General features: G+C 36.9%; 1 protein-coding gene across 2 annotated transcripts in view; it reads right to left on the reverse strand.

Annotated features, from left to right (window-relative positions):
* IQUB (IQ motif and ubiquitin domain containing) overlaps positions 1–22,398 on the reverse strand; it is a 104,794-nt gene that overhangs the window by 68,288 nt on the left and 14,108 nt on the right. The window contains exons 2-7 of one of the 2 annotated variants that reach the window (XM_026454369.1): positions 16,556–16,953; positions 14,481–14,615; positions 7,761–7,922; positions 7,503–7,675; positions 7,161–7,316; positions 1,289–1,499 (exon numbers count right to left, since the gene is read on the reverse strand). In XM_026454369.1, coding sequence (XP_026310154.1) covers positions 1,289–1,499; positions 7,161–7,316; positions 7,503–7,675; positions 7,761–7,922; positions 14,481–14,615; positions 16,556–16,949 — 1,231 coding nt within the window. In that variant the 5' untranslated portion in view covers positions 16,950–16,953. The remainder of the gene's footprint in view (positions 1–1,288; positions 1,500–7,160; positions 7,317–7,502; positions 7,676–7,760; positions 7,923–14,480; positions 14,616–16,555; positions 16,954–22,398) is intronic. The other variant, XM_026454370.1, reaches the window with a different exon arrangement.

Consider the following 22,398-nt stretch of genomic DNA (forward strand, 5'->3'; position numbering starts at 1 on the left):
CTGCACGTTATGCACATGTACCCTAGAACTTAAAGTATAATAAAAAAATTAAAAAATAAAAAAAATTAAAAAAAAAATCTACAAAAAAAATAGTATGTAATGAAACAAACTAATGGAAGAAAATTTGCTTAGTGTTATAAATAATCAGAGAGAAGTCAAAAACTTATTTTTTCCTTGGACTAAAATATCCCATTCAACTACAAAAGTCAATTGAGGCTACTTCTAGGTTTTAAATTTTTCTACGTCTTCATAAGGGTCTAATTTCTCCACTCTCAGATATCTGGTGTATTACATTACTCTTCTGCTTCAGTTATTTCCACCTTACCAGGTACTGCTGGCAAAGCAGAAGCTAGAGATAGTTGCATTAGTACAACCCTGGGTTTCTTCCTTTTATTCATTCATTCATTCATTTTACAAACACTTGTTGGGCATACAAGCTAAGCACAGTAAAAGACAGCTCATCAAAAAATAAATGAATTATTCCCTCATGGCATAAATAAATGTTAAACAAAAGATGTGTTATTACTAAAGAAATAACTGAGACTGAAAAAAAGACTGTGGTGATATAAATGAAAAGTTTCAGGTGCAATGAAGACCATAAAATGACAAAACGATATCCAACTTATGTTGTCATTCACAAAAATCTTTAAGGAGGTGACATTTAACCTGAGATCCAAAGGTGGGCAATGGAGAAACACCTCCAAGAAGGGGAATGGTGTATCTACTGCCTGAGTAAAGAGTGCCTGGCTTGTTCAAATAACTGAAACTTTTAATTTATCCATGACTAGCACATACACAGTAGAAGAAATAAGGTATAAAAGTCAAGGTGTAGAGAATACACATTTATATAGTATTATTAATAAGGGGGAATTTTAAAAATATTGCCAAGCCCCTTCTCTAAAGAGCAAAATCAGACAGGATACTGGATTGAGGGATTGAAGAACAACTCAACTTTGAGTTCACAAATTCCCAAACCACAAGTAAACCAGATTACACAGTACTTTCTCTCTTTATCTCACATGAGGACCAAATGAAATAATATACTAAAACTGCATAATTCACAAAGCAGTATGCACATTTTAATTGTTAATATAAAAGCATTTCTAATTTCATTTCAGCCTTAAATCTTATTCCAAATATAAAGTGGTATTCATCTTTCAAAATTCTCTAGTGCAAATCTCCAAGACATCTCCCTAAAATAATAACCTTCCTTTTGTCTGCAGTAAATCTATTTTTCCTATTAATGAAAAATTTAAAAATATTTTTTGCAAAGCCTTGTCAAACTTACATTCTAATGCATTATAAAGAAATTCAAAATCTTCATTTGTTTTAGGATTATGCCTCCGGTGATAGTCCAATTTTATCCATTCTTCTTTTTCTCTTATCTTCCTTAGTTCTTGCTGTGTTTCCCATTCCAACCTTAAGCTTTTCTGTCTTCTTAAATTCTCTACAAAGATTTTAGCATGCCATTGCCTGTAGTAAGTCTGTATCACTATCACCTATAGTTAAAAGGAAATAGAAAGTGTCTATCATCAACTTTTTGATCAGACATTAAAGGCAATGATGATTATTTCAATTCCAATTCCATAAGAAAATACTGAGTCTAGTTTTAGCCCTAGACTAAATAGATACTTTCACAAACACTAACATAAAAAACATGTATAATGCATGTCACTGGTATTTGACTTTGAATTCTCGCAAACACACTTTCACAGAAGGATGTTTGTACGATCCTTAACAGAATAGACTCTGGAGTAAAACTTAGTTTGAATCTTCCTTCTGCTACTCACTAGTTGTTTGATTTTGGATAAGTTACTTGCCATCTCTATGCTTTAGTACCCTCATGTGTAAAACAGTGATACTAAGAGTATACATATAAAGTGCTTAACTCAAGCCTGATACATCATGAGTCCTCAATACTATTATTGTTATAAATATTAATTATCTCCATCTTATCTTAAATGGCACTAGCTTAGGCTCATGTTTATAACAAAACTGTATTTCCTAAATGTACATCAGGTAGGTATGTGTTGAAACCATCAAAGGCAGGTTAGATAAAATGGAGACTGAAGCAAACAAATATTTATTAAATTGTATCAAACATGATTATGTTTGGAAGTACACCATAGTACTAAACCCTCAAAAAGTCTATGATATAGCTGAGAGAGTTTATCATTTTTTTCTGAGAGTTTATAATTTTATTAAACTCATAAATAAAAATAAAACGTGAAGAGGTCAGATGAAGACTGATGATAGAGCTTATGCTGATGCATCCCTTACTCTCATCCTAATGCCTAATAATTATAGAAAAACTATGTAAAGCAGATATCAACAAAGATACTGGATCAAACTTTCCCCAAAAGAAGAGAAACTCTGAAGAATCCCTTCAACAAAAGAGGCTGGTAGAATGAATTGAAGAAAGAGTATGTAACCTAATCATACACTGGAGAAGCAGGTCAGAAAATACAGAAGGGGCTCTAGGACTGCTCTAGGCCCAAAACTGATGGATGGTCTGAGCAGAATGGCCACTAACCAGGTGACTGTTTAAAAAATGCAAAAAGGATAGGTTCCTGTAAAATAGTTAGGCAAGGAGCAACAGAGATATTCGTCCCTAGGCAAGAGTGGTGAGTGTCCCAGAAGGTGATACTCAGGATGAAAAAAAAAAAAAAAAAAAAAGCCCCCATCTGGAAAACTAGCTTTCTCCCATAATCAAGCTTTACACGTCCCCTAAAATCATGGGGTCTGACTGGGTGAACCAATATGCTATTGGCACATTGGACATTAAGAATCTCAAACACATCAGCAGCATCTAGAAAATTATTAGAAATGCAAATTTTCAGGCCCCACCCCAGAGCTATTGATCAGAAACTCCTGGGGCAGCACAGCATTCTATATATTCATGAGCCCTCCAGATGATGCTTATAATAAAGTTTTAGAACTACTAGAGTAAATCGAAACTAAACAAAATACAAGAGCAGACTAAATATAGTTAATATTTTCACAGAGAAAGGAAAGGCTATCAGTACAAAATAATATAATGAGCCAAGAAAAAAGACTGGCAAAATTTTTATTTTTGAAATTAAAAAAATTAATAGAATACAGATTAGCCTGAGTGCTACTACACTTGTTAAACTTATCTAAAACACCAAAACACATTTGTTTAAACACAGAAGTTTTTTCCCTTTCACGTGACAATCCAGGGATCAGCACAGCAGTTTAGGGCTGGTAGGAAAGCTCTGTCATATTTAACAAATGGTTTCCTACTTATATGTCCCAGATGGCTGGTCCACTTACCAGCTTCCAACCAGTAAATAGAGGGGAAAGGAAAAAAGAGCACTTTAAGAATGATAACTGTAAGTGGCTCACATTGTCCCTCACATCTCGCTGTCCAGGTCTTAGTTATATGGCCTCACTGATACACAAGGGAGGTGATGAAATGTGGTCATCAGTGGAGCAGCCACATGCTCAGATAAAGCTCTACTACAATAGGAGAAGGGGGAAATAGGTATTAACAGAGAACTAGTAGTTTCTTGTAAGCTGATCTGCAGAATGTGCAGAACGTAAGAAGTAATAAGTAGGCAAGAAAATTAGGTGAGAAAATCTTTTAGCATGCAGGACAAGGGCTCATAAAAATTTGAATGAATGAATGAAAAATAAGAGACATTAAAGATAAGTCCCAGCATTCCAAAATGTTGGGTTTTTTTTTAATTTCTTTTTTTCTTTTTAGGCAAAGTCTCACTCTCACCCAGGCTAGAGTACAGTGGCGTGATCTCAGCTCACTGCAGCCTCCGCCTCCTGGGTTCAAGTGATTTTCATGCTTCCCGTCCTGAGCAGTTTGGGACCACAGGCACGTGTCACTATGCCTGGCTAATTCTTGTATTTTTAGTAGAGACAGGGTTTCACCATGTTGCCGAGCTTGGTCTCCAACTTCTGGCCTCAAGTGATCTGCCTACCTCAGCCTCTCAAAGCACTGGGATTACAAGCCTGAGTCTCGGCATCTGGCCTCATTCAAAAATATTTCTGAGATAAGTTCCAGACAAAATGAGGAAAGTTGATTACAGAAATTCATGAAAACATAATAGAGGAATACTTACCACAGCAAGACATGGACTCTCAGAAAGGGTCCATCATGAAGTCTCAAGTATATTACAATAAGTTTGACAAATACCAAGGATAAAGTGAAAATCTGACAGCTTCTAGAAAGAGGAAACAAAGAAAGGAGAGGGCAGGAAATGAAGAAAAGCCTAATAAGGTTCTTGACTTATTCATGGAAACGATATATAGCCTGATTAGATATGCACTTGGTATAAAAAATTTAGTTATATTAAAAAATATGTATGAGTAACTGTCAGAGGCGTGTGAACCAGAGCAACTCCATCTTGAATAGGAGCTAGGTAAAATGAGGCTGAAACTTACTGGGCTGCATTCCAGACTGCTAGGCATTGTAAGCCACAGGATGAGATAAGAGGTCAGTACAAGATACAGGTCATAAAGACCTTGCTAATAAAACAGGTTGCAGTAAAGAAGCTAGCTAAATCCCACCAAAACCAACATGGCGACGAGAGTGATCTCCGGTCATCCTCACTACTACACTCTTACCAGCGCCAAGATGGTTTACAAATGCCATGGCAACATCAGGAAGTTACCCTATATGGTCTGAAAACGGGAGGCATGAATAATCCACTCCTTGTTTAGCATATCATGAAGAAATAACCATAAAAATGGGCAACCGGCACCGGGCAACCCTCAGGTCTGCTCTGTCTGTGGAGTAGCCATTCTTTTGTTCCTTTACTTTCTTAATAAACTTGCTTTTACTTTATTCTACAGACTTGCCCTGAATTAGTTCTTGTGGGAGATCCAAGAACCCTATCTTGGGATCTGGATTGGGACCCCTTTTTTGCAACATAACCACTAGAAAAAATAAAATACTTATTTCTGAACTATGAAAGAACAAAAAAAGAAACATTTAATCAAACCAACAAAAAGAAAAGGCTAAAAAAGCATAAACAAATAAGAATAATTAGTAAATAAAATGAAATAGCAAGAATGAGCCCAAAAATATCAGTAGTCACACATAACATCTTTCTTGAAACAAGAAAGATTTAAAATAGTAAATAGTGAACTCAAAACCTATTAAAAAAAAAAAATGACCCAAGTAGAAAGGAATCAAAGTTAAAAGAACTTATTTAATGGAAATGTACTCCCTGTATCAGCTTTTAACAAATCCCGCTGTTTACAGGTCACACCTCACTTCCACCTCCCACAGAACCTCCAATTCACCTTGCAAGATTCTATAGGGCAAATTATTTGGTTCTTCATGCCATCCTCGCTGGCAGGCATTTAGATTTCACTCCCTCTGTTCTAGTAAGTCAAGTTAACACTTCTCCATCTGCTTTAAAACTTCAAAAAAAACCACGACTGACATTTACTCTTCTTATGTATTCTTTGTCCTTGTATATTTATACTTTTATTCTTTCAATATCATTTTTTGGAGTTTGGAAAATGACAGCAATTTCCATTTCCTTACCTAATATCCATTCTCCTCTACTTTCTCTTACTAAGAAGATCTCAATCTCATTGAGGAGCAATGATATGCTACTTTAAAAATTCATTTATCACACACTTTTGCAGTAGGGATACACATGACATAATTCAAGTCAGTGGGATGCAAGTAGAAGTCACTGGGTGGGGCTTTCCAGGGAAATCCTTGAAGGTGGCATTCATGGAACATGCTGCCTTGACTTTTCCCTTCTTCTCACATGGAATGCAGGCATGATGAAAATTAGTCAACCATTTTATCTTCATACAGTAACAAGCTCATGATGAGCTTAATGGAGTAGAAAGATGAAAGGAGTTTATGATTCTGATGACATCATAGTCACCACCCATGCCCAGTATAGTAAGGAGGTAAAAATTAATTTAGACTGAGAAAGTAAAAAATTGTCAGGCTAGAATAACAGGCACTAATAAGGTCAGCTACAAAATTAACAAAAACAGTATTTCTCCCAAGGACACTCTACAACTATAAAATATTTTAACAATCCCCTTCTTTGAGTGACTGCTATTTTCTTACTCACTGAGAAACTTTGTTCTCTAAATTCACAAACTATCAGAAACTTTCCTGTTTGAAATTAGACCAGTAAGAAAGAAACATTCCACTCTTGCCTAGAGGTTGTACATCACTTTGACAGAGAGAAGCAGCCTCAATTTGCAACCAAGGTGCTGAACTTCAGAGAACTTCAAAGAAACATTTCCCATCTCCTTTAACTTTGTTTCCAAAGGAAGGTGACCTTGGTCTACTTCACAATCCAGACCTAATGTTGGCCCATTTATACACACCCTTGTTTTGCATTGAGACTATCAGGATACTGCTTCCCTTAAATCCCACTCAAACTTCACTCTTCCCCAAATGATATAATAATTCCACATATTCCTTTATTTGGTGAAAATTAGTTTGGACTGAAAAAGTAAAAAATTATCAGGCTGGAATAACTGGCACTGACAAAGCCTGCTGTAAAGTTAGCCCCATGGTTCCCCTGGTACACTGTTTCCTTCAGGGCAATTAAGTCAACAGATTTAACTTTTGTTCACTACAAGTTTGTCTCTAAAGATATCGGGATGAATAGCCTAGCTCTAGATTTCTTGTCATTTAAAAATCAAAATCTCTTAAAAGTCACTGCTTTCCGGTCATTTTTACTCACAGTAAATTGATGGTAGGAAGTAGATCAAATAGGTTGAAAGTGAAAGAATGAAAAACGATAGACCATACAAAAAAATAAAACAGAGTTGGGGTGACTACGTTAATATTAGAGAAAATCAACTACTGTCCTATTTGGTTTCAATTAGTCTGGAAAGTTCCCTTGGTGATTCTACTGTGACAAGCATTCAGGCCAAGGGACAGCAGTGTTAAGAAAGCTAATAATGGCCAAAGGCAATACACAAAGAAGCTGGGTTTCCCTAAGAGGAAAGGAAGGATTAGGAGCATTTAGGATTCTGGTTCTTTACATGGAAATAAAGACTGCTTTGTTAGCCGTGAAACATGACCCATACTCATGAGCATTCTTTCTCAAGCAAATGTGGCTTGGAGAAACAGACACACTCAGAACAACTGGCTTATGTATCCAATTTTTAGTATTCATCCACAATAAAAGTTATCTCACCGCCTTTAATCTTTGAGCATGGTATTCTGCTGCTGAAAAGTACTTTCCTGGTGTTACCAGTTTATCAGTCATATTTGATACATAGACACCAATGTTAGTCATCTGTGTGGATGTTGTATTTGTAGTTTGTTGGAGATTTTTTTTCTGAAAAACTGTCTAAAAGAAAAACATTAAAAATTTAAATAAGTTTCCCCTATATACACACGAGTTTTTCTACATATGTAAGTTAATTTTCTTTTATTAATTGCCATATAATAACTTAAGAGAAATTTGAGAGAGTCATACAGTATAATTATTGAGTCTATACCTTCAAAAATCTAAAGGGAAAAACGAAAACATTACCTGTGTATCCCTACAAAATACACTGAGTCTTTCGGGAATCTTTTTAGGTACAGTTTGTGTTCCAGCATGGTGATACTCTACTCCTGTTATTTTATGTCTGAATCCACCAAGAAATGGTTTGTGAAAGTCAGATTTGACAATCTCAACAGCTACCTGCTGGTATCGATCAAGGCCTGAAAGATAAAACCAAGATTCAATGAAAGTTCAACCAAGAAGGGACTCAAAAATACTTTCTCTAAAAGACATCAAATAACAAACCAGTTTGGACAGTGACAGTTATGATTTGAGAGACATCAGTTAATCCATCTATTCTTTTGACTGGATACAGATCTGGATTTGTAGAAAAGATTTCCACTTGTATAATTTCCTGTGGCTTAACTCCATGTTGTACTAGAGTCTCATTAGTTTTAAGAATTTTTCCTAAAAATTGAAATAAAATTTTTAAAGTTTTATGACAAAGAAATGGCTATTCATTGATTTTATTTTTGTTTTTTAATTGACAAATTAAAAATTGTATATATTGTGTACAACATGTTTTGACTATGTATACATTGTGAAGTAGTTTAATACAGCTATTAACATGTCCATTACCTAATATACTTATCATTTTGTGGTAAGAACACTTAATATCTATTCTCTCAGAAATTTTCAAATATGTAATATATTATTATTAACTACAGTCACCATTTCTAGAAATGGCTAATTGCACATTCTCATTTTAAGAAGATGGAAAATACCAAAGGTGAACTTTGAAACTTTGTACACATATTTAATTATTAAATATAGTATTAATATATTTACTCATAGGAACACATATTATTTAATTATTAAATATAGTATTAATAGTTTCTATTAATAGTTTCTACCTCTTGCTCTGATGTTAGTACAGAAAACTCCATAATAGTAAGTTTTAGGGGCATTTTTGAGCAGGAATTTGGCATTATAAATAACACTATATTACTCTCAGTTTATCAGTAATATAAATATTCGATAACCATGAAACTCCATAAACATTTAAAAAATAAATACATTCTATGGTATGAGCAAAATAATATACTAATCATTCATTCTACTAAAAAAAAAAAAAAACGCAATGCATTAAACGTAAGTACAGGACATACCCATATCAAGAGGAAGGATAACTATTTTAATCCCCATCCTACCCCTCATATTAATTCTTTCTCACATTGCTATAAAAAACTACCCAATACTGCATAATTTATAAATAAAAGACATTTAGGCCACACTTGCTAGTTCACGCCTATAATACCAGCACTTTGGGAGGCTGAGGTGGGCAGATCACAATGGCCAGGAGTTCATGAACAGCCTGTCCAACATGGGAAAACCCAGTCTCTACTAAAAATACAAAACTGAGCCAGGCCATGGTGGCACACTCCTGTAATCACAGCTACTTGGGAGGCTGAGGAAAGAAAATTACTTAAACCTGGGAGGAAGAGGTTGCAGTGAGCCAAGATCACGCCACTGAATTCAAGCTTTAGCAAGACAGCAAAACTCTGTATTGAAAAAAATAATAAAATAGGTTTAACTGGCTCAACATTCCACAGGCTGTACGGGATCATGGCTGGGGAGGCCTCAGGAAAATGTGGCAGAAAGTAAAGAGGAAGGAGGCATATCTTACATGGTCGGAGGAGGAGCAACAGAGTGAAGGAGGAGGTGCTACACACTTTTAAACAATCAGATCTCATGAGAACTCATTCACTATCAAGAAGACAGCAAGGGGGAAATCCGCCCCCACGATCCATTCGCCTCCCACCAGACACCTCCTCCAACACTGAGGATTACAATTTGACAAGAGATTTAGGGGAGGACACAAATCCAAACCTGCCCTTGGCCCCTCTCAAATCCTCAAATCTCATGTCTTCACATTGCAAAATACAATCAGCCCTTCTCAACAGTCCCCCAAGTCTTAACTCATTTCAGCATTAACTCAAAAGTCCACAGATCAAAGTCTCATCTGAGACAAGACAAGTCCCTTCCACCTACGAGCCTATGAAATCAAAAACAAGTTAGTTACTTCCAAGATACAATGGAGATATAGGCCCATTCCAAAATGGAGAAATCAGCCAAAACAAAGGGGCTACAGGTCCCATATAAGTTCAAAACTCAGAAGGGCAGTTATTGAATCTTAAAATCTCAAATAATCTCCTTTGATTCCATGTTTCACATACAGGCCACACTAATACAAGGGGTGGCCTCCCAAGGCTTTGGGAAGCTCTGCCCCTGTGGCTCTGCAGGGCTCAGATCACATGGTTGCTTTCAAGAGCTGGCACTGAGTGCCTGTGGCTTTGCCAGGTACACAGTACAAGCTGCTAATGGATCTACCATTCTGGAGTTTGGAAGATGGTGGCCCTCTTCTCACGGCTCCACTAGGCAGTGCCACAGTGGGGACTCTGTGTGGGGTCTCCAATCACATATTTCCCCTCTGCACCACCCTAGTAGAGGTTCTCCATGAGAGCTCTGCTCCTGCAGCCAACTTCTGCCTGGACATCCAGACATTTCCATACATCCTCTGAAATCTAGGCAGAGGCTCCTGAGCCTCATTCTTGCCCTCTGTGCACCCATAGGCTTAATACCACATGGAAGCCACTAAGGCTTATGGTTTCCACCCTCTGGAGCAATGGCCTGAGACATATCTGGAGCTCTTTTAGCCAAAGCAGGAGATGGAGCGGCTGGGACACAGGCAGAAGTGTCCTGAATGGCCCTGCACCTAGCCCACAAAACCATTTTTCCCTCCTAGGCCTCCAGGCCTGTGACAAGAGGAGTTGCCGTGAAGGTCTCTGAAATGACTTTGAGGTATTTTCCCCATTGTCTTGGTCATTAACATTTGGCTCCTTTTTATTATACAAATTTTGCAGCCTGCTTTAATTCCTCCCTTGAAATAGGGTTTTTCTTTTCTACCAAATTGTCAGGCTACAAATTTTCTAAACTTTTATGCTCTGCTTCCTTTTTAAATGTAAGCTCCAGTTTCAGATCGTCTCCTTGCTCACACATATGACCATATACTGTTAGAACCAGCGAGGCCACATCTTGAATGCTTTGCTGCTTAGAAACTTCTTCTACCAGATACACTAAATCATCACTTTCAAGTTCAAAGTTCCACAGATCCCTAGAGCAAGGACACAATGTTGCCAGTGTCTTTGCTAAATAAAACATAGCACATGTGACCTTTACTCCAGTTCCCAATGAGTTCCTCATTTCCATCTGAGACTACCTCAGCCTGGTCTCCATTGTCCATATCACTATCAGCATTTTGGTCACAACAATTTAACAACTCTCTAGGAAGTTCCAAACTTTCCCTCATCTTCCTGTCTTCTTCAAAGGCCTCCAAACTGTTCCAACCTCTGTCCATTACCCAGTTCCAAAGCTGCTTCCATATTTTCAGATATCTTTACAGCAATGCCCAACTTCTTGGTACGAACTTTCTGTATTAGTTCTTTCTCACGTTGCTATAAAGAACTACTTAAGATTGGGTAATTTATAAAGAAAAGAGGTTTAACTGGCTCACAGTTCCATGGGCTGTATAGGAAGCATGGTTGGGGAGGCCTCAGGAAACTTACAATCACAGCAAAAGGTGAAGAAGAAGGAGGCACGTTTTACATGGCTGGATTGGGGGGAAGAGAGAAAAGGGAGAGGTGCTGAACACTTTTAAACAATCAGATCTCATAATAACTCATTATCACAAGAACAACAAGGGGGAAATCTGCCCCCATGATCCAATCACCTCCCACAAGGTCCCTCCTCCAACACTGGGGAATACAACTCAACATAAGATTTGGGTGGGGACACAAATCCAAACCATTATCACCCCCAGTACAGAGAAGCATATATGCAGAATCCCTTACTTTCTCTCTTTTCATAATCAGAAACTCATATAAATTAATTCATGCCATGGTAGAGGTAAGCCTCAGTTTTGTGCTAGAAAAAGTATACATTGCTTAATTTTTATGATGCTATTGTTTTAATTTCTACTCACTCCTCCCGCATCTAACCAGCCACTGGTGTATTCAGCAAAATGACTAATTTTCTTTCTCTATTTTAAGGCATACAAAAGTGTAATTATGTGACTGGCTGCTGTTTTGTGTCATGAAAACTTTATTGATGGAATCTATATTAATCTTCAAAATTTATGGCCCTTCTAAATTGCAGTTAGAAATGTGAACACTGCAAAAGGTTTACTTATGCTTAGAAATCCATCAGACACCACTACATAATCCAACTTACAATAATGGTTCAACTTACAATTTTCTGACTTTATGATGATGCAAAAGCCATACACATTTAGTAGAAACCATACTTCGACTACCCACACAATCACTGTTTTTCACTTTCAGTGCAATATGCAATAAATTACATGAGACATTCAACACTTATAAAAGAGTCCTTGTATTAAATGACTTTGCCCACCTGTAGGCTAATGTAACTATTCTGAGCACATTTAAGGAAGGCTAGGCTAAGCTGAGATTTGGTAGGGTAGGCTTACTACATGCATTTTTGACATATGATGTTTTCAATTTATGATAAGTTTACTGGGACATAACCCAATCATAAGTTGATGAGCATCTGTAGTCTATTTTGGCTATGTTCAAGAAAGCACATTCTAAGATCTTTGAGTTTCTACTTCACACCCTAAATTCTTCAGTTAAAAAATTAACATGAGGGCTGGGTGTGGTGGCTCACACCTGTAATCCTAGCACTTTGCGAGGCAGGTGGATCACGAGGTCAGGAGTTCAAGACCAGCCTGGCCAATATGGTGAAACCTGTCTCTACTAAAAATGTAAAAAGTAGCCGGTATGGTGACACATGCCTGTGGTCCCAGCTACTTGGGAGGCTGAGGCAGGAGAATCACTTGAACCCAGGAGATGGAGGTTGCAGTGAGCAAGATCATGCTACTGACTCTGGCCTGGACAACAGAGTGAGACTCCATCTCAAAAAAATAAAATAAAATTAACATGAATGTCATATGGACTTTGTGATAGGTTAACTGCCCCAAGTATGTCTACATTCTAATCTCCCAGACCTATGAATATTACCTTATACGGCAAAAGTGGCTTTGCAGATTTGATTGAGAATTTTGAGTTGGAAAGATTTTCCTGGATTATGTGGTTGGGCCATAAATGTAATCACGAGTCCCCTTATTAGAGGAAGAGGAAGATTTGATGACAGAGGAGAAGGCCATACGACAGAAGCAGAGAGAGATTTGAAGATGCTACAGTTCTGGCTTTTAAAAAGGAGGAAGGGGCTAACAAGCCAAGAAATACAAGGAACGCAACTCTAGAAGCTGGAAGGGCAAGGAATTAGATTCTCTTCTGGAGCCTCCAGAGGGACAGCAGCCCTATAGACACCTTGACTTTATCTCAATGAAATTAATTTTGGATTTTTTGCCTCCAGAACTATAAGTGAAATATATGTGCTGCTTTAAGCCACTAAATTCGTGACTGTTAGAACAGCCATAGGAAACTAATACAGGGTCCCCAGAGCCCCCTTTATTTCTCTACTTATTTCTGTAATGGGTTTAATCCCACCAAACTGGAGCTCAAGTTCTAGTACTAGCAGAAAGCACTTTAAAGGATGGCTGGCATAGAATCAAGCTCTTTTGTAATTGCTGCTGGCATAAGCCTGTTGCCCAGTGGTGATGCCTGGTACTTAAAGAAGAAAGGTCATGAAGTACAAAGAACAGAGAAATCCTTAAGTACCACTAGCTGGTTACTACAATCTCAAAGTGCTCTCTCATCCAATTTTGAACTTCACCTTATAATTAATGCACAGTAGTTTCAAATTCCCTCTGAAGTCATACCTACATTTAAGTTCAGACTCTGCCACTTACAAGTTTTGTGACTTTGCATAAGTTTCTTGAGTTTCAGTTTCCTTCTTCCGAAAAAAGAGTTACTAGTAATTCCTACATCAAAAGGCTGCTGTGTTGATTAAATTATAAGGTAGGCAAAACATTTTTTGGAAGTGCTAGCACACAGTATATGGTAGATAAATTAGTCACCAACACTAACAATATGGTCATAATCATTATTACTAATAACTATTTAAATTTGAGCTTTTGTATACCAAACCAAGTTTTAACAATCACTTATCTGAACACATGAACATCTTACTTTTGGAGTACATTTACTATAATAGGTTTTTATTAATAATTTAGAAATTAAATAGTTTTTCTCTGGAACCTTTTTATGGCATCATTATAAGTCAATATAAAAACTGTTTAAAATATTAGGATCTGTTCAGACATATTCTATAAAAACATATATTTAGGTAAGTTAGTCTGATAAACTGTAACAGTTAATAAACACTATGTCCTCTCATGACACAAGATTAATATAACTTCAGTGGGCTATTCAATACCATCCACAAAATATAAATATACCTATCATCACGGAAATGAATTGACCTTAATATACAGAACACTCATAAATCATTTTCAGTCCTCTTCCTGCTCTACACATTCTCTTTTATCATCCATTTTTTCAATCTCATCTCCTCCTGCTACCCATATGTAATCTACTTCCAGCCACTGAACACTTCTTAACACTTCCCGAAACTTCCACATTTTCTCACCTCTTCGTGACTTGGCACAATTATTACCACTTCTATTAAATGAATCTTTCTAGAATCTACCAAGTTCCTTCCCCTGTTCCCACAGCTTTTTGTGCCTATTTCCATGAAAGCGTTTAAACATTACATGGTAGCTACTGCATGCATCTTCTTCCTTACTAGTCTGTAAACAATTTTAGAATAGGAATCTTATTTCGCATTTCTCTGTATCTTCATTTCTTAGCAAAGTATCTAGAACAAAGTATGTCCTTACTAAATATGTGTTGAAAGAGTGAATGCTTAACCCACAATGTTCAATTAGTATCAAGGTATTTACTTTTTAAAATCAAAGATCTTGATTGTTTACATCTTAAAACTAGAAAAGTCCTGATATGTTTTATTAGCCTCCAAACTTACCTGAGTATCTTATCTGCAGTACAGAAAGTGGGATACCTAATAAGTGTGAAAAATGGTCCTTGAGATGTTTAAGAATGATATCAACCTTAAAAGATATTACAATTTCCTGGCCCACTGGAATAAGTACAACTTTTACTGTAAATCAAAAGAGAAAAGAAAGAATTATAGTCAAATACAGCAAAGGTCAGCAAACTACAGTCCACAAACAGAGACAGAATTATGTGTTAATTTTTAATTATATAAAATGCAAGTTGTTCTTGCTAGTGTTTCCCTGCTGCGCCCCAATGATAACAGTTACTTTTAATTTTCTATAAGGAGAAGTGGCCAACATTTAGTTGCTTTGAAAATCAATCCATAATCTCAATAATTAGCTCTGATGTTCAATACCTGGTATGTATTGTTCAGATATAAGCATAGGAAACATCCCAGGAAATTAGGCATTTTGGCATAGTGAATTTAGGAAAGAGAGACCTGAGACAGACAATGTCCCAGAAGTTAGAAATGCACTATAACTACTTTTCACAAAGAGGGACATTATATGGCTCAATCCCCTCTAGAAAAGAGAGAATCAAGATTCTTACATATTAAAAAATGTTTAAATATTATTATAAAATGATTGTCTGTTCACAAATACAGGAGGGAAATACGGTATGTAAAAAGTAATTAACATGGGTAAACTGTTTTACATCTACAGACTTCAAATTTTAATGGAGAAGATGTAAAAAGATGGAGTATAGAATAAAGACTGTGGGTCAAAAAAGTTTTGTACATTCCTTTCCTGAAATTACAGTTTTCATAAAGCTAAAAATAAGACATTTATCAATAACGTGACAAAATTTAAGTAGGCACTGGTAATGCTAAGGTTCTTTGAGCTCGTTAAAACTTGTTTTCACAGTTCTCTATCAACAAAGAGAATACTTTCTCAGATGGCAAACCATGAGAAGGTTATTTTAATTGTCTTCTCAGTGCAAAAAACTATAATCAATTTTAAAGCTTTCCCAACAGTGAATTCTTAAGCTTTGGGAAGGGGAAATACGTCAAGGGATTTGTGAAGCTCATGAGGTACAGGACCAAGACAACATTTTTTTAAAAAATCACATGTGTTTGCTGTAAGTTATAATATCAGGGAATGACAGAAATACCCAAAAATGAAACCCAAATTTACATTAAATACTAAAATTGAGAGATACTTGCTTCAGTCAGGTATAATCAGGCTTCGATAGTTTTCTCTCCTTCTTTACATTCTTTACTTACATGGACACATCACACAAGGGTAAACTACCCCACTAGATTCAAAAGCTCCATTTTACCAGCCAAACTAAGCTGCTATTATTATTGTTGTTAAATCATGGCTCATGTTCTCCACTCTGTAGGCAGAAACTCTCTCACAACTCATTCACAAGATGGAAAAGGAGCAGTCAGTTAACCATGCAAGTAGAATGGTTCTCTGTGTAACCACCTTATTGCTGCTGCCACTCTGCTGTTATTAAGAATGTAATAATAACTACTATATGCTATCAACATTATTTTATGTCTTTAAAATTAACCTACAATGAAAAACAATGATTTTTCTGAAGGAAAATATAAGCTAACACTAAACAGACTACAGAAATACGGAAAAGCAACATAACATGTAGAATAAGCGAGCACTGGATATGAAACTAGAAAATCTATTGTCAAGTTCCCATCCACCTATCCACCTCTTGCTATTCAGATACAACAATTAATTCCAAATTGGCATGTAAAATAATTCCCATTTTAGTCAACAATTTCTCCATCATTTTTCAAGGTGATAAACATTTTTAAAACCTACTTTCTTTGAAAAAATATATAAATATCAATTTTTAAATTTAATGAAGATCATTCATTGATGAAAAATAGATATTGCAGAATAGAGAAGCTTTCACAAATAGTTAAGAGATTCAAGCAAAGTAACTCTGGAAGTTTGGTGGAAAAGGGAAAGGGAAAGGAATATCAAATATAAAACAAATCTTTAAGCAAAAATAAGCCAACAAGAAAACACAATCATTCTTCAAAATGAGAAAATGAAATAGCTTATCTTCCTTAGGTAGCACCTGTTGCTAGAGAATCTTCCACTGATTCTTGCAAAGACTCCTTTATAGCCTTTATTTTATCCAGAAATGCCAAACTATCATCATTTGGACTCTGCATTGCATATTGCTTTTCATGATGTTGTGAAGTATATGAAACTTGTCTTGGTGATATAACCTCTTTCATGAGTTGTTCATTGTCTGGTTCCAGGCTTGAAAAGCGTTGGTCACTCTGCTCCTCAACATGTATTGCATGGCTCTCACTGAATTGTTCTATCCCAGATTCATGCTCTTCAGTTTGATCTGACTCTTGAGGCTCTTCTGAGGGAACTGGAATAGTGACAATGTCAAAAGCATCACTTTCTTCTGTTGAATTGGCTATATTCTGAGCTTCATACTTCTTGGGCTGATTAGACATTTTCCTGAATTAAGAAAAATAAACACATTTACTACATAAAGTTTCTACACCAAAAATCAAATTCATTTCTAGTACAGAGTAACATTCATAATATTCAACTAAAGTGTTGCTCATTTAAAAAAATGTTTATCTTACTAATGGCATCAAGTTAAAATAAAAGGAACCTCAAAACAATAAATTTGACAATACTCTGCAAAGAATATATGGAAAAATATTTTTAAATATCTTGTCATTTCTTCCTTATTTATTCCTTATTTTAGTCTCGTATTTTTGAGACTTCCTTATTTAATGAAGAATGTCTCATGAAAAGACTTTCTGAATTTCTTTTTTCTGAATACAAAACTGATATATGGATGCCTCTAGCATTACAAATGATTAGAAGCTCCACGGAACCAGCCAGCTCTAGAGCAAGTGTACCCTGAACAGAATACATTTTTTGTAGTAGCTCTGCTCTTACAAATTGTAGCAGAGGTCTGCAATGACCTCTGCTCCCCCAAATAAACCTATTAACAACAAATATGGGTTTAGCTTGGAGCTGACTAGACCCACAGCTATAGCAGCCAAGAGCTTGGGTTTGAAGACAAGACGACAGCATCTGAAAGATTGGACAGGGATAGTCCAGGGCATCTGAGAGCCAGGCTGCAGATGCAGGAGCTAAATCGGAGAAACAAATGTCCAATATAGCAGGGAGCTCACCTATAGAAGTCAGGAAGGGAAAATAGGGAACGTAGCCCCAAGACCAGATTTCTATGGCAAAGACAAGGGTAATATGAAACCTTGAAACAGTAGTGAGGTGGAAAAGCTCTCTCTCTCTGGGGCTTCTGCTTTGGGTACAAATCTTTATGGAGAAAACAAATTCACCCACAGCCAGTGGAATTCTCTAGATACTGGATTATAAATTTAAAAAAATGGAAACATCTGCAATAAAAATATATAATTGTTGATCTCAGGGAATAAGCTGTACAAGATTAGAGACAGTTGAAGAGAGAATTAGCAAACTGGAAGATAAATAAAATGATTTTATATAGAATGACGCAAAAAGATCAGATACAAAAAATATGAGACTAAAAGCAATGGAAAAGAAAGTCTAGCACGTTTTTGCTAAGCACATATTTTGTTGTGAGCTAAGAATGATTTTGTATTGTGAAACCAAAAAACAACAAAGAAGATGCCTTGGAGACTACATGTAGTCTCTGCAGTCTAAAAAAGACCTGTGAAGTCCTTTTCATAAAATGTTTGCCAGCTTCTGAACTAACATATGTCAAAATGGAGTCCCAGAAGGAAAAACAGAAAGAAGAGAAAAAATATTTTTATGTATTATTTATTCTTTTTGAGATAAAAACTTGCTCTGTCACCCAGGCTAGAGTACAGTGGTCCAATTCCAGCTCACTGCAACCTCCGCCTCCCAGTTTCAAGTGATTCTCCTGCCTTAGCCTCCTGAGTAACTGGAACTACAGGCATGTGCTACTACACCCAGCTTATTTTTGTATTTTTAGTAGACAGGGTTTTGCCACATTGGCCAGGCTGGTCTAAAACTCCTGGCCTCAAGTGATACATCTGCCTCGGCCTCCCAAAGTTCTGGGATTACAGGAATGAGCCATGATGCCTGGGCAGGAAAAATATTTCAAAAGGTAATAGCTGAGAACTTTTCAAAACTGATAAAAGAATATGGATCCTCAGATCCAGGAAGCATAACATAAATATATACCAAACAGGTTAAATAAAAATAATGAATAGCCATATACATTGTAATGAAATTACAGAATATCAAAGACAAACAGAAGGTCCTGAAAGTACAATGATAAAGAACATAACAGCTACTGTTTTGAATCATATTAATTTGCTGACATTAATACAAAGAAAAGTAAAATCACTGCAGACTTATCAGAAAAATAGTAGCCAATGCAACAATAGGCTAACTGACAGAAGATAACTCTCAACCTAGAATTGCGCACCCAGCAAAATTACCTTGCAAGAAAGAAAACAGAAGCATTTACAAGTTAGTTACTAAGTTACAACCAAGATATTTGCTCTAAAGGAACTTCTAAGGAATATACTCAAAGAAGGAAAATGATTTCAAGGGATGTCTGAAGTGCAACTCGGAAAGGTAAATGTGAAAAATCATAAACATATGGATAAATCCAAACAAATACTGTAAATACAAAATAATAGTAAATTGAAATATTAGAAAATAATACAAAATTGGGAAGGGAAAAACCAGACCAAACTCTCAAATCCTTATACTGTTTATAATTTTTTTTATTTGTATAGATTTAGGGAGTATAAGTACAGTGCAGTTTGAAGTCTGGGCTTTTACTGTGACCATCACCCAAATAGTATACATAGTACCCACTGAGTAAGTTCTCATCCCTCACACCCTTCCCATGTTCCCTTTCTTTCAAGTCTCCAATGTCTGTTATTCCACTCTCTGTGTTCATGTGCAGATGTTATTTCACTCCCACTTACAAGTGAGAATACGCAGTATTTGACTTTCTGTTTCTGAGTTATTTCACTTAAAATTATGGTCTCCCATTCCAAGGGGGACATGTTCTTAACCCTAGACTTCGTTACTTAAATATGCATAGTTAAATCTCAATACAAGCAACAAAAAACAGAAAATTAGTTTTTAAATTTCAAAACAATCAAGAAGGAAAGAAGTGGAATGAGAAAAACCTGAACAAAGCTCAATTTTTAAAAAGGTCAAGAAACCTCTTCAGTCTCTCACCCACAAAAAAACAAAAAATACACACACACACACACACACACACAACACCATTTTGATTATTTTCTCCTGTAACACACCTTAATGGCCCAATTAGAAAGAGGATATCATAACAAAGCCCTAACTCCTAGCAACATATTCATCTGCCCTCTTTGAAGAGTCTGAGGTAATGCTTTTGCTTCTATCTGAGGGGTCATCCTCACTCCAAACTGGCCAAGATGGTGTCTTCTAAAAACAGTAATAGCAACAAAATCAAGAACTTATGCTCTTCAGAAAACACAACTGGGAGAATAAAAAGACAAATCATAGACTGGAAGATAATTTTCACAAAATGCATATCTGATAAAGGACTTATATCCAGACTATATAGAGAATAATATGAAAAAATAATATTTAAAAAGGGTGAAAGATTTCAACAGACACTTCACCACAGAATACATATAGAAGGCAATTAAGCAGGGGCAGGCCTAGGTTGAGGCAAATGAAGTACCTGCACTACTCTACACTTGTACTCGTGTCTGAAAATGAATGACTCCTAAAATGTTGGGCCTAGGTATATCATTTGGGTCATCCCAGTCTCAACCCTGAGAACAAACACATAAAAAAAGGCTCAATATCATTACTCATTGTACAAATGGAACTTCAAATCACAATGAGATAGCACTACATACCTATTAGAATAATTAAAATAATATTTTTAAAGCTCTCTAATAGCAAGTGCTAGTGATTGCATATAAAGACAACCGGTACACACAACATGGATGAAACTCAAACAAATTATGCTCAGTGAAGAAGCCAGCTCTACTAAGGCTGTGTAGTATTGACTCAATTTATACGACAAATCCTAGAGTTAGAAAATATACCAAAGCCTAAGGATAAAGATAAGAGTTGATTACAGAAAGATGTGGGGATTTTTTATGTGATGGAAACACTCAAAATCTCAATTGTGGTAGTGGTTATGCAAACTATATCTGTTTATTAAAATGTATAGCACTAGAGACTAAAGAGGGTAAATTTTATTGTGTCTAGATTATCCCTTACTAGAAAGATATAACAAAAAGTAAAAGCAACGAATGCTCCTTTCAGTAGGAAGGAAAAAAAAAGTGTGCTATTAAGACTAGGACAAAAGGAATTTCAATAACAATAAGAATTTTTGAAAACCGACGAGGCAGGGAAAAACAACTGATTCCAGATGTAAGGTCAGTGGTATAGGAAATTATAAATAGCAAAGAAAGTGAAAGTATATGGGTAAATATAAATGCACTTTGGCTGTATAAAAATAATGTTAGGGCGTGCCCAAGATGGCTGAATAGGAACAGCTCCAGCCTCCAGCTCCCAGCATGAGCGACAGAGAAGACAGGTGATTTCTGCATTTTCAACTGAGGTACCAGGTTCATCTCACTGGGGTGTGTCAGACAGTTGGCGCTGGTCCCCGGGTGCAGCCCAACCAGCAAGAGCTGAAGCAGGGTGAGGCATCACCTCACCTGTGAAGCGCAAGGGGGAAGGGAATTCCTTTTCCTAGTCAAAGGAAAGTGAGACACACAACACCTGGAAAATCAGGTAACTCCCAACCTAATACTACACTTTACCAAGGGTCTTAGCAAATGGCACACCAGGAGATTATATCCCACACCTGGCCCAGAGGGTCCCACGCCCACAGAGCTTCCCTCATTGATAGCACAGCAGTCTGAGATCTAACTGCAAGGCGGCAGCAAGGCTGGGGGAGGGGTGCCCGCCATTGCTGAGGCTTAAGTAGGTAAACAAAGCCACTGGGAAACTCGAATTGGGTGGAGCCCACCACAGCTCAAGAAGGCCTGCCTGGCTCTGTAGACTCCTCCTCTGGGGACAGGGCATAGCTAAACAAAAGCAGTAGAAACCTTGGCAGAGGTAAATGCCCCTATCTGACAGCTTTGAAGAGAGCAGTGGATCTCCCAGCAAGGAGTTTGAGATCTGAGAAGGGACAGATTGCCTGCTCAAGTGGGTCCCTGACCACTGAGTGGCCTAACTGGGAGACAACCCTCACTAGGTGTAGACCGACACCTCACACCTCACACAGCAGGTACACTCCTGAGATGAAGCTTCCAGAGCACGAATCAGACAGCAACACTCGCTGTTCAGCAATATTCTATCTGCTGCAGCCTCCACTGTTGATACCCAGGCAAACAGGGTCTGGTGGACCTCAAGCAACTCCAACAGACCTGCAGCTGAGAGTCCTGACTACTGGAAAACTAACAAAAAGAAAGGACACCCACACCAAAACCCCATCAGTACGTCACCATCATCAAAGACCAAAGGCAGATAAAACCACAAAGATAGGGAAAAAGCAGGGCAGAAAAGCTGGAAATTCAAAAACTCAGAGCGCATCTCCCCCTCCAAAGCAACGCAACTCATCGCCAGCAACAGAACAAAGTTGGACGGAGAATGACTTTGACGAGTTGAGAGAAGAAGCCTTCAGTCGATCAAACTTCTCAGAGCTAAAAACTACATAACCAGCACAAAGAAACTAAAAACCTTGAAAAAAGAATGGATGAATGGATAACTAGAATAACCAATGTAGAGAAGATCTTAAAAGAACTGATAGAGATGAAAACCATAACATGAGAACTACATGACAAATGCACAAGCATCAGTAACCGACTCAATCAACTGGAAGAAAGAGTATCAGCGATTGAAGATCAAATGAATGAAATGAAGCAAGAAGAGAAGTGTAGAGAAAAAAGAGTAAAA

This window comes from Piliocolobus tephrosceles, chromosome 8 (genome assembly GCF_002776525.5).
Source record: "Piliocolobus tephrosceles isolate RC106 chromosome 8, ASM277652v3, whole genome shotgun sequence".
Lineage (NCBI taxonomy): Eukaryota > Metazoa > Chordata > Mammalia > Primates > Cercopithecidae > Piliocolobus > Piliocolobus tephrosceles.